General features: G+C 34.0%; 1 protein-coding gene across 3 annotated transcripts in view; it reads left to right on the top strand.

Annotated features, from left to right (window-relative positions):
• Nucleotides 1-13,853, top strand: part of PLEKHG5_1 (pleckstrin y domain containing, G (with RhoGef domain) member) — a gene marked incomplete at its 5' end in the record, with an annotated part of 61,682 nt that overhangs the window by 44,208 nt on the left and 3,621 nt on the right. For 2 of the 3 annotated variants that reach the window (XM_051212602.1, XM_035731110.2), the window contains 4 exons: nucleotides 3,751-3,911; nucleotides 7,496-8,024; nucleotides 10,732-10,873; nucleotides 13,010-13,119. In XM_051212602.1, coding sequence (XP_051072794.1) covers nucleotides 3,751-3,911; nucleotides 7,496-8,024; nucleotides 10,732-10,873; nucleotides 13,010-13,119 — 942 coding nt within the window. Of the gene's footprint in view, nucleotides 1-332; nucleotides 1,154-3,750; nucleotides 3,912-7,495; nucleotides 8,025-10,731; nucleotides 10,874-13,009; nucleotides 13,120-13,853 lie in introns of those variants that run through there. The other variant, XM_051212603.1, reaches the window with a different exon arrangement.

Below are 13,853 nucleotides of genomic sequence, written 5' to 3' on the forward strand. Positions count from 1 at the left end.
GTTATGTAGAAATAATTTCTATTGTATTACATCACTTTAAAGATATTTGTTCGAAATTTCTCTATATTACTTACTACAATACAATAAGATCAATTTTTCAATGATCTATTGTAACATCTCCTCTAGAGAAGCCTATTAAACTTGACTGATTCTATCATTCACTCAAAAGAACGGTAGATCTAGAGTAAATGTTCAATGATTATGAACTAGATCGAACATACAGACTACAACTCAAATGAATAAATAGATAAAATAATATTGAAACTTAAGATTTTATGAGAGGAAAGAGAATCAACGTATATACACTAATGTGATTGTTTTGATTACTTTAGATCACCATCTTCAAATGTTGATGATGTGATTATCATGTAAACCGTTTCTGAGAAGACTTCATCTCCTGACAAAGATCAACCAAACAGTGAATGGTTTAATGGATTGATGTCATGTAATAATTCATTCATTCTGTTGGGGATGGTAGATCATCAGAACTCACTTGTTAAATATCTTATTTTTGTCATTTTGTCTTAAAATTTTGAATTTTTTGTATTCGCGCCAAAAGCGCTCATTTTCACCTTCATATGGTATTTCCCAATTGGAACAATCTTAAATTCTATTGGTCGGTTGTATCTTTTACTATGCTATTTTGTAACGCTTCCCAGTGACAATTTTATGCTGTATATATATGCGTTTGATTTGTGTCTGTCGGGATTGTTCGTGCTTCTGGCTGCTTGCGGAATATATTTCCCCGTTTCGAACATGACCTTTTTTCTGTAGTTAGCTGGGCTGGGACGCATCAGAATAACTAGCTTGTTGGTTTTTGGTCACAGAGTCTTTGTTCCATTCTCAGACTAGGTGAACTCATCATCGCTTCAAACATAGCACATTCCTAACTTTCTTCCAATTCAACTTTATCAGTCATCATTCAAGTAAAAAAGAGAATGTTGTAGGAACATGAAATAGAAAGTAAATCCCATTCCTTAGATTTTGGGATCAAACAAACTTCAAATGCCACACTATAAAGACACATTCACTGAAAAAATACATGGAATCGAATTTATCTAAACCACAACAGCTTCTATTCAATAAGTTATAAAAAGGGGAATGTATTTACTTTTTTGGTGAGTTCATAAAGTTTGCTCAAAAGAAAGCCTGGAAGAGGAACTTGTCGTTATTACAACCTGTCTACGTGAAAATGCATACCCATCAAAATCGGTCGAGAGGTATGCCAAACCCAATCTACATGTTCAAAACGAAACAGATAAAAAAACCTGTGTTTTTTTTTATCTGCACTTCAAATGAGATGAAATTACTGAAACGATTAGCCACAGGATAAATGCCGAGATAAAAAATCTTTATCTAGCAAAATAACCGACGACGTTATACGAAACGAACTGCTCACTCCTGCAAACAAAATTGACAAGTTCCCTTTTCTCACTACCTCCAAATGTATTTATCACTTTACATACATCGAAAAAATAGGGAGAAGAGTTCAGGTTCGAATTTTTGAGCATCCACCAAAGAATTTAATGCTGAGAGGCACAACGGCTCTCGGTATTCAATTGACACTAGGCATACCACTAATATTCTACAATCCTTTAGAATTGCTAATCGACAAAAGACTCGGCTCCTCTTCGGTTTGCCGACTCAGTAACAACAAAGTAACTAAAACCCGACTTATGTATCTAGAAAGGGACAGTAACCAACTTAACTCGAAAATTTACAGCTTTGACTACTATTGCAGTGAACAGAACACGGGTGGGGACAATCGAATGTATTCAACTCAAAATTACAGGACTTGTTAATAAAATCTAACAATCATAAAGTAAATGCTTAATTTGAAAAATGTGCATCAATTGCCACGAAATGACTCATCTTGTCTCTCTGCTTCCAGACCTTCTGCCAACGACTAACATCATATACTACTTATGTCCATATAAGTAGCACACACAGCAATATCATTTGAAATTATTATTTTTGTCAGTAAACTCTTCAAATTTTGTATAATTATTATGTAATCTTTCAATTTCTAATTCTAGAAAATTATTATCCCATTGTTCTTAATCTTCTATGACTAGTTTCAAGTAATTTGATGCATTTGTAAGGTCTTCACAACTTCTATAATGATCACACAATCTATCTTACCTATTTCCGGAGTTCATTCCATTATTACCTCATCCTCCCTTTTTTTTAATTCCATCTTCAAATGACCTCATGCCTCTCCGTGATCACTATCAATTGTTCTACATTATATCTTAGCTTAATAATTACATTTTCATATACATCAATGATTGTAAGCAGCTGGACAGAAATCACAAAATAAAATGAAATTATACTATTCTGCTTTAATTGTTGTTTTGGCCTTATTCAGATTCATAAAGGAAACATAATTGCATGGAATGTATACTACATTTAGGCTGATCATTTTGGTGAAGATACTTACTTACTTACTTACACCTGTTACTCCTTGTGGAGGAGCATAGGCTGCCAACTAGGATTCTCTATCCAACCCTGTCCTGGGCAATCCTTTCCAGCTTTTTCCAGTTGTCGCTCATTCTTTTCATATCTGATTCTATTTCCCAATGTAATGTGTTCTTTGACCTGACTAGAATTGATGGAAAATTCAAAATTCAACTGTTGACTGGTCTACATTCTCTTTTTGACATCTACGTAAGTTAATAACTGAAGACGGGATTAGAAAGAGTGAAACCATTAGCTCAATTATAAATCTGACTTACAATTGAGAACATGCTGTTACATACGTATCCCAATGACTTAAAGCTACAATTTATCTTTGAAAAGGTTATCAATCAACTGCCAACTCGAGAAGCAACCCGAGAAGCCCGATCAAATAAATCCTTCTAAACAATCTGAAAACTCAGATTTTAGAAATTCAGTTTGGATCATTCTCTTGATATTCAACATTCATATATACACTTTACTTTAATACTATATATGTAATCATTAATCTCAACGTTTCCATCCCCTATTCTTCAATAGACTACTAATGAAAAAGTACTAAGAAGAGGTTTAGATGTTGTTTGACTTTTACATCAGTTTTTAAGCATCAAATTATATTCTATATTATTACGAGTGTTTGAAAAGGATACCGAAACTGTTTATTGAATCGCTTGTTTGTTTTGCCAGATTTTAAGAGATAGTCAGCAGAAAACGATATTTGACTTAGCAATCATGCAAGTTCATATTCGTCAACAAAACATCCTCATTCTTGAATGAGTAAAGTTTCCTATAAGACTAAAACTCGTGTTATCCAAATTCACCGTCAGAAACGTCACCACTGCACCATTTCGATCAGTACCAAACTCCTGTAAGACTGAGATATTTAATATGGATTGATAGCTGATTGTTAATCGAAATAATCTTTGATTAGTCCTTGGTGTTCATCCAAATACTATCTATCAAACTGTAGGATGCTTTAGTTCTCTCTCAAGATTGAAGATACTGGTGAATTTCAACCAACATAAAACCTAAATCAAACAGGATATATTGTCAATTACCTCGATTCATCACCTAACAATTCACCGCGGTATACTTGATCATGAATCATTTAGATCAGTGATCATATAGCAACTAAAGGCTCGAATAAATATGATCTTGTTCACAGATTCGCTTTTTCATATCAAGTTTACCTTCTTGTTATACTGGTAATTATTACTAATTATATTATTACTATCTACTTCCAGCTTTATTCATTTCCATTAACCTTTTGTTTTTTTCTTTCAAAATATACAGTACAAGTCTATCAGTGATTTCATTGAGGAAATTAATCAACAAATGATGACTGAAACGAAAACATGGGAAAGTTTAGAAATGTTGGCATCAAAATTAATATGTTGTGATTTTTTAGACAATAGTATTGATGATTATACACAGTTGATTAGTGATTATACAAGGTAAGAGTATAGTATTATAATGTTTATTATTGTCTGTAAGGGGTCGTGAAGATAACTGAATTTCATTGAAATGATAAACCGAGGAATGTTGAACCAACATTGATAAGTAAAAAGTACTGAACAGTCGTTTCGTACTTTTATAGAACTTCCTAACAGTGTACAAACATGACTCTGAGAGTGTGAACCAAACTCAAAACTTTTGGTCTCGCCTGAGGACGCTTAATCTCTAGACTACTAAGCAAGCATTCAATGGTGTTAATGTCTAACCTTAATCAATCCACGACATCGTGCAACTATCTTCCATTGTTTTCCATGTGTAACTGCCAGCCAATAGCAATCACATGTTGATTTTCAATAAGAGGTTGTGAAAATCAGCGAATTTCAATGAAATCATGAAATTTTGTGAATATTTCGCTTTACTGTACATGATCATACTGATTGCTTTGAATAATTAGATATTGTATTGAATGTATTTTATGACTTCAAAGTAAGCGTGATTGAAACTTGAAAATGCGGCAACAGATGGTGGCTTGGTTGATTTTTATGCTTTCTTCACTGGCTAAATAGTAAAAATGAAGCTGTTGTAGCTTGTTACACGACTGAAGATTGACTGTATCAACTTGATAACCGGCTACTATGGTCCTATCAACCCACTATTGCCATCAAATCTTAAACAAAGTAAGTAGAAATGCAACAGAACATTTACTTCCAAGTCTATAATTATCAGCCGGAAAATTTACAAAAGCCAAGAAATATTCAAGTTAACATTTAACTATTCAGAGTAGACTTCTATCTGACGTTTGTGCTGATAGTGTTGTTCAGAAGAACGATGAAAGCTTCACGATCAAACCATCCAGCTCAAATAACAAAAATCCATCTAAATCATCCACCTGAGCTACAAATCTTCCCCACTATTTTAATGAGCATCCCTTGCAATCATTACACAAGGCAGTGATCATCTGAATTCAAGAGATCAGTGAATAAGATATCGGGTACTTGAAACAAAATAGTGAAAAATATTTGTAACTCAAGATGATGATTTTGAGGTTATTTTGGTCACTGAGCTAGATACTTTATTCGTAAAGCTTTCATTGTCTTTTTCAATAAAATCATCAGCACACATATCCGTAAGAAGTGAGTTATTAAGATTTCTTCACAATCGACTAGTAGTTTACATTTTTGACCTTGCATTTGGTTGGTTGTTTTCCATAGGTATGTGGCCGTTGTTTTTATGTTTACTTTGATTGATTTAATTTCTAAGCTGATCTCAAATCGTCGAGTTATTGATCCCTTTCCCTATTAGTTGGTAGATTAGGTCAATCCCTAAATATTTATTGGTTGATGCTTTATCAGGGTGCCATGCTTTTAAAAACTCTCTAACTTTCTTTGTATTTCCTCTGTCTGATATTTTGTTTTCCCGAACGAAATGATTTCAATAGTTATGTACATGCATTGATCCAAGATAATCTATACTGTGGCGTTTAATCACTATCTGCTGTTCTTGTAGAACCGTAAGTAGCTGAGTCCTAGTTTTAGACTAAGGAAGTAATCAACACTAAGAAATCCCAAATCAGAAGGAATGGACACACTGAGTTTTACTCCTAGCCAAAATTTATCTATTCCATAAAAATCTATAATTTATTGTTGAGTTTACCAGTTTTTCAAAAAGCCTTCTAAACCATAGTTTAGCTTGTATCTAGGTCTAGATCTACACCGAAACTAATTTTGGAAGTGATGGATATAGGCTATTAAATTAACATCACAGAAATTCAGGTTATGTAACCTGATGACCTCATCGTTATTTGATCGATGATAAATGATCAGCGTTAACGGTTAGACAATGGAATCATTGGTGAATACTTAGTGATAAGTATAATCATTTAATTTAGGCGGCTAAAATAATTTAAATACAACCTCATTGACTGTAATACTGAATCATACAAGCCTATAGATAAATATGATTACTCACATTTGGGTGGGACAAACGTTAGAGATAGAATACATTTTATATATTAGCGGATATCACATTATGTATGTACATCAGTTTAACAAATTGCACATAGTCTCACCACTTTACTAATGTATGATTTTGGTAATTCTTACTGAATTCATAATCACATTTAAAATAAGAAATAGGTTAAACGAAATTCATATCCAATGTTTATCTGAACCCAGTTGCTAGGTGGATAATGTTTTAGTCATTTGATGTGAAAAGCAATGAATTCAAGTCTTAGTGTAAATCTTAACAAACAAGACAAAACATATATCTTGGTTTCTACTGTGATGACACTGAGAGCCCTCAAAAAGTTCTTCAGAAAAGTCTCTAAAAGCTAAGAAAAGACTGATAGTTCTTCTTCCAGTCAAGATTCAATATAAAATCACTAGAGAGTTATATGTAATGTTTGATTACGTGTCATATCCCTGTTCCATAATCACCAACTTTGTTACTAATTTTAGCATGTATCCTGGCACTTCTAGAGTATCAGAGTCATACACAAACATACAACTATCCTTATTTGAATTATTTGAATTAACCCTAGGAGGAAAGACCGTTTTCATATTTTTCGCTTTTCTGTTTCCTATTCGTGGAACAGACGTAGAACATTTTCGAGAAGCGGTAAGAGGAGCGTAGGCTGTCGACCAGCATTCCCCAACCCACTCTGTACTCGGCCGTCCTTTCTAGTTCTATCCAGTTATTGTTCATTCTTCTCATGTCTGCTAACATTTCTCGGCGTAATGTATTCTTTGGTCTTCCTCTTCTCCTTTGACCTTGAGGATTCCATGTGAGGGCTTGCCTTGTGAGGCAGGACGGGACATGCGTCCTGGATTCCACTGCTAGCCACTATCCATCTTTGCCTATAAATTTAGGTACACGTATATCCATGAAAAACAATCAACCAATTAGTCATCAAAATCTTATGAAATCTATCTGACTACATCTAATTTGATCACAGATTAGAAACCTGTATTTTTTTGTGTAACTATAATTGTTGATTAAATTCTTAGCTTGAAACATGGACTGCAATGAGTTGGACAACCATTAAAACTCAGGAATTACAGAATTGAGAAACCATGAATAGTATGATTCGATTATATGGGGTGTAGAGCGGCTACCTAACAATGACATCGAATGATGGTTGTTTAATCTTACGAATTAATTGAAGTTAAAACTATAAACCTCTAGCTAACGATTCAGAGGTCTAAAGCTTGTCCCCTCACTATGCGATTTAAAGATCCGATTATGGTCGTGGATCCTCATTTATGTATAGTCTCACACTAGAACAACTGATTTATTGTCTTTAAAGGTTTTCTAACTTTTGTGAGTTCGTCTTATAAACTATGAAACTCAAAAATCTTAACAAACCTCGATATAATCATTGACTAAATCCTCTCGGTCAGAGTTTGATCCATCCAGAAAGAGTCTTCCAGTCAGCACCTATCTCCACAAAGTGTGTTTTATTTTCCTTTCAAATAATACACAATCCATATATAAAATGTAAAACTTATGTCATTTTAAAGTAGTATCTAACCCTAGTGATTATTTTTCTTTTTTCTTTTCTTTTATGATGAATAAAACAAAACAGATTTAAATTTTCAATCCTTAGTCCAATCAAATTACCAACTCCAGTGATTATATTTAATGATTATAATACCATACATCAAACTATACCTTCATGTACAAAATCATTAGCATTTTTACGTAATCGACGTTTAAGTGGTTCATCATTATTCACTTCTAATAATTCAATATCAGATCTTCGAACTATATCAAATCATACAACAACTAGTTGTAATCGTAGTGATTCCGGTATTGGTGATTGTAATCAAACATTGTCTACATCATCAACAGTATCAACAGATAATACATCACCGATACATTTGAAACAACGTTCAAGAATTTATAGTTTAACTAATCAAATGAATGAATCCAATTCATTTCCGGTATTGTTATCACGTATCTCTGAAGGTAATGGATTACAAAAATCACTTTCTATTGATACAGAATTATCAGATTCTTTTGCATATGATTGGTCAGATATTTATTGTAGGCGAACTATTCAACGTACTGTATTATATGGAGGAAATTTACGATTTAAAGAACCACCGAATCGTGTAAGTAGTTAATTAAAATAATCTTTAAATTTATTAAATATTCTTACCTTGTTTTATTAGTTTTATAGTCCTTGTTCGTCTTGTGAAGGCATTAAAGGCTTCTACAGATAATTCAACTAGGAATGACATGCAGTTTTTATGCACCCACAAAATCTCACAATTACCGTTATTTAGCAATGACTTAAATGTGTAATCATTCAACTTTGGAACTAGTGGAACGAATGATTCAAAGCCAGTTTCAATTATTTTAGTTTAAACAGTCTACTGCTATTATTACTTTTTAAACAAATATCTCAAAGGCTAGTATATACATTTACAGTTGGTCAATAAGTTGAACTGATTCTCCTCTTAGTCTATCCTATAAATGACTTCATTTCAGTTCAGTAGGTTCTTACATTCTTCTAAAAGATTACTTTTTAATACTAACCATTTAAGTGTTTTATTCTATTTTGAATATTTGCAATAGTACACACAACCATGAATCCACAAATCACATGGAACCTATAGCCTCATAGTAATGTGATGAGAACAATTTTCTAAAGAACAGAAGGTTGACATTCGTTTGCAATACAGAGCGGAGGGTAACCATTCCACAGCGATATATGGTAGCCTTTTAATATAGCTGATAATTCGAGTGAGAGCCTGTTAAACGGTCACACAAAACCAAAAATGCAATAACTTGATATTGCGTGTATATGTTTTAATTTTACGTAGTTTTTGTTTCCCCCAAATGCCCTGGTACGGCCGAGAGTGCCTGGAGTTAGCTTTCCCTCTCCAAATGCTCTCACATGACCATGTGCATACAACCATTTCCAGAGAAGTCCTACTCACTGCCTTTTTGCGGCATTACTATTGTTTACGAAATTGAGAGGACGAAAAACGAATATCCGGCACTTTGACCGGAATGGTGGATACGAAGAGTCCACCTAAGGGAGTTGGAAAACTCTGATTCCAAACCAATGCTCCACATAGGCTTCATGATACTGACGAAACAAATGGAGTATGAACCAATCGTTGGTCACCGTCTACCGTGAGACTGAATCTCCTTACTTTGTTCAACTGCCTTGTGGATTCGACCTTAAGGTCAAAGGCTCGAGGAGTGGACCCCTAAAAATCCATCTGTTTCGGTTCGGGCACCCGGGCAGTATCCCAGTCCTCAAACATATCTATTTGGTGCCTCCTTCTATCAGTGTTTATGTGTTTGAATAAAATAAACAAATAAAAAAGTTTAGTTAATTAACAAGAAATTCTACTTGACTTGGGTTTCCTGCTAGCTGACAACAGTCATCAAAGTTTATCTGTATTGTCGAAAGAACCAATGTTCCCTATCGGATTTAAAGTTCTTATCACTTTCTTTTACAGCCTGAGATTTTACAAAATGAAATATTCAGATCGAGAATGACCTTTTGTAGAATTGAGATAGTTTCAATGGATTGACAATGTTCAATACTTTGTGATCAATCTATTGCAAATATCTCAGATCTACAAAAAGTTAACTACGGTCTCAATAGCTTAACAGTAAAGTCTTAAATTGTGAAAATGAATGATTGGACTGTGAATCCAACAGAAAGCATCACTTCATTCAAGATCTCACACGTTGATACAATGAATTAACTCATCAGTATGAATAAACATATGTATAGATGAATATACACTATGCATATATACTATGGAACACGAACAGAATGGCATATTCCACTTTGTTGATGTTGCCATAAAACGTATGAGAGATGGGACAGTTCAACGTTCGGTTTATCGAAAAAGTACTTGAAATGGCATTCATCTGAATGTCATTAGTTTTTTCCCAATCATCTACAAGATGGTATTGGTTAAAACACAATTTTATAGGGTAGAAAAGATATATACCACCGACAAATTCAATCAAGAGTTGATGAACGTGGGAAAAACCTAAGAGACAACTTTTACTCACAAAGGTTTTACGACAAATATAAAAAGCCCGAAGAAAACAAGATGGGAGTAATTACGGTCAATAAGAAACCACTATCTATAAATCTTAACTTCAAAGGTGATGATGTCACACACATAATCAACACGAGACTGAATACTGCGCTATCCAGAACTTATCCGGCGGCCAAACTCTTAATTCTCTATATTATACAACATGTTCAATAACTCAATCCGAGGTTGACAAGCATCCCTTTCATGTTACCACCAGATGTATTTATCAATTTATGTGCACCTGCCAAAGCAGCTACATTGGTCGAACAGAAATGAGGGCATATCTCAGATTTTTTGAACATGTTCCAAAAAGCTTCAGAATAACAGAAAGAAAAACTCTAAATAGTGCAATTACCAAACATCTCCTTGATATAGAACATCAGGTCGTTACTTTGCAATCCTTCAGGGTCACAATCAATGTTTTAGAATGTTCTTTCATCGCATAAGGTATATATTTACACTATTCAGTCTATTCCATTTATTTACACCCTTACTATACTATACTAATGTGTCTTAAATATAACTTCCAACCAAACTCTTTCATGTAAGTAATTTAAACCCATTATGTAATCATGATGTTTAAATATCCCAAGTTGTAAGCAGCTGATGAGAACTAAACGAAATAGAATGAATTCATACTATTCTGTTAGAATCTTTGTTTTTGCTCTTTTCATAAAGCATATTCATAGCTTGTAGTTTTCTTCTCTCTCTTTTTCTCTCTATTTCTTTTTTTTTGTTTAATTTCTAGTCGGTGGAAACTGTTTGCCATATTCTGACTGATTTATTTTTAATTACTAAGCAACATAAGAAAGATGGTAATGATTATTGGAAATTATTAAAAAGTCCTATACGATTAGATAAGTTGATTATTCAGCGTGGTCGTGAAACTGGTCAGTTGAATATTTTACTTTGTTTTTATTTATTCCATGTATATTAGAAGGGGTTTTCGTGGATGTTATAGTAATTTCAATAGTTGAGATCATGAATCGCTTGAAGCTAGACCACAATGAAAAACTTGGAAGCACTAAACAACCATTTTGTTCTATTGTGGAACTCTTCAGCAGTGTGCATCCACAATTCCGCCTCGCGGGATTTAAATGTATATTTGAAACTGATTTGGTTATTGTACCGTCCTTGATTTGTCTCCCCTTTTTTGTGCAGAGGATAACTTGTCTGAATCTAGATTAAGACCTTGACGCGATAAGTTAACTGGTTTAACTTTGAGGCTAGTATGCTTGAGTTCGAAGTGAGACCAACTGCTTTAGGGTATAGAGACGAAAACTATTCTATCACCTGATTGACTGACAAGCACATGAGTGAAAGAGAAGATAAGTCGACTGGAACATTACACGATTATATTTCCAATTCCGATCTGGTTTCCGATTTCAGATTAGTGTAAAAAAATACATAAATAAATAGATGACTAACCAGACCATAACGCACAAACAATTAGAGAAATTCATATCAGAAGGGTTTTTGTGGATATTGTAATACTTTCAGTGGTTGAGATCATGAGTCAATTGAAACTAGACTACCATAAAAAACCTAGTGGTTAAGCATTCGCGCGCGAAGCTGATAGGTCCTGCGTTCAAATCTCGCGAGGTGGTATCGTGGTTGCTCACTATTGAGGAGTCTCACAATAGGACTCAACGGCTGTCTAGTGATTCCAGGTTTTCCATCGTGATCTAACTTCAATTGACTCATGATTTCTTTGTTCACACTAGTTATAAGTGATAATTAAGAAAAAAAAAGGAATGGAAGAAGAAAGAAACTGCCGATGTTTGTATATCACATACTATTTACTGAATCAGTTTAGGGGTTGTGGAGATTGTTAAGTTTTTGATTGAGATCATGAACCGATTGATATTAGACCACCATGGAAAAGCCTGGATGAAACGGCTATCCAGTGCTTCCAGGTTTTCAATGGTGGTCTAACATCAATCGGTTCATGATCTCAATCAAAAAATATTTACTAAATATTAGTTAGTAGTATAAAACAATATACAAAAATATTGAAGGGAAGTGAATAAGGACAGAGAACGTAAACAGATGGTATTATTCCAAATAAAAACATAAGCACTAATAAAGGGAAAACCTTAAATTGTGCGGTCTTCGGGCTCCAGTTGTAAGTGAGAAAACGAACTAAAACATTAAAATAAAAACGTAAATAGATATTATCAGAAGGGGTTTGTGGAGCTTTTAGAAATTTCACAGATTGAAATCACTAGTGACTGACTTCAAAAGATACTCCTGGAGTTCTAGTGGGAAGCCGTTACCAATGGAGTTCAACCGGGTCTGTTGTGAGATATCAGCTTACTGAAAACAATGATATAAGGTGGCGCAATTTCGTGGATTGGTTGAAGTTAGACATTAACACCGTTGGATGCCGGTTCTGTGGTCTAATGGTTAAATGCTCGCGCAAGGAACCAGTAGGTCCTGGGTTTGAATCCCGCGGGGTGCGGGGTCTTGGGTGCGCACCGCTGAGGAGTCCCATACTAGGACGGAACGGCCGTCCAGTGCTTCCAGGTTTCCAATGGTGGTCTAGCTTCAACTGACTCATGGTTTCAATGTGATAAATAGATATGTGAATTGTTATGCATAAACATCACAGAGATCATTTATGATGCTCAAACTAGTGAATATTTCAAATCATCATGCTTTGATAAAGAGCCAGCAAGTGACTCAATTTTAGAACGCATGTCGTGCAATTAGTGCGCTAAATAAGTAAACCGAATAGCCAAGTAAAAATAAAACATTTCGTAGTAGATTTGAATTACAGTATACCTAACTTTTATAACGCTAAGTAGTGACTTGCTTAGGTTCATGCAAAATACTCACATTAATGACTGATAGGTAATACATATTATATACATACTTTTTATAATTACACTAATTGAGATAATCTTTTCAGTCGATATCAATTACTGAGAGTTCTTTAAAACTTCACTACCGTTTAGAAATAGTAATCCAATTTTCATTGTTCTCCTTCCTTCTCTAATTATACGTCTATGTTTAATTTCTTATAGGTGTTTTTGGTTGCGCAATTCTAGATGATTTTCATAATATTGCTAATCTATATATATTTTCTGCTGGATCTAAATGTGATGAATGGATTGCACAAATTGAATCAGCAAAGGTAATTAAGTCTAATCGACACTATAAACTGACACAACAGTTTTTTTCATTACACGCTGATATTTAAAGATGAAAAGTTACTTGGATTATTTTTTCTGATTAGCGTTTTTTGATTAGAGAGTTAGTTTTCTACGGGATGATGTCAGTAACTCCATGCCCAACCCTTCTCCTTTACCCGAGCTTGAGACCGGCAGTAACTCTAGAAGAGCTACAGGTGGAGTTAAAAATGTAAAGTGGATTTAATGTATTTAGACTAAACAAACATAACATTGGTCATTACTCTACTATTAATTAATTACAAATATTTTAATTCTGTAAGAAGTCAATTCTTGCTCCAACAGCTCTTTGGTAACATCTCAGGCTGTAAATTTTGAACGACCTAAGCTCCAATCCGATAAAAAGCATCGATTTCCTCAAGATTACAAGTGCGCCCTAATAACAAGTTTCAACCAGTATTTAACTTACATTCAGTAATATTTACCACCTACTGCCTTCAATCACTATGTATCTCAACATAGTTTATGAGATGTCGAATCATTCAGAGTAGCAACCACAGAATGAATGAATTGATAAGATCCTATTAACATTAATGAGTTAAACAAACATGGCTCTTTAATTAACCAGATGTAAATAATGACAATGTGTATAGTCAGTTCAATTTTTTATTAGCGTGAAGAGTGTTACGTTGTTAATCAATAAATCTGTAAACTTAGTAAGTCAGCTACAACGTAGGAT

The sequence above is a fragment of the Schistosoma haematobium genome, chromosome ZW (genome assembly GCF_000699445.3).
Source record: "Schistosoma haematobium chromosome ZW, whole genome shotgun sequence".
Classification (NCBI taxonomy): Eukaryota; Metazoa; Platyhelminthes; class Trematoda; order Strigeidida; family Schistosomatidae; genus Schistosoma; species Schistosoma haematobium.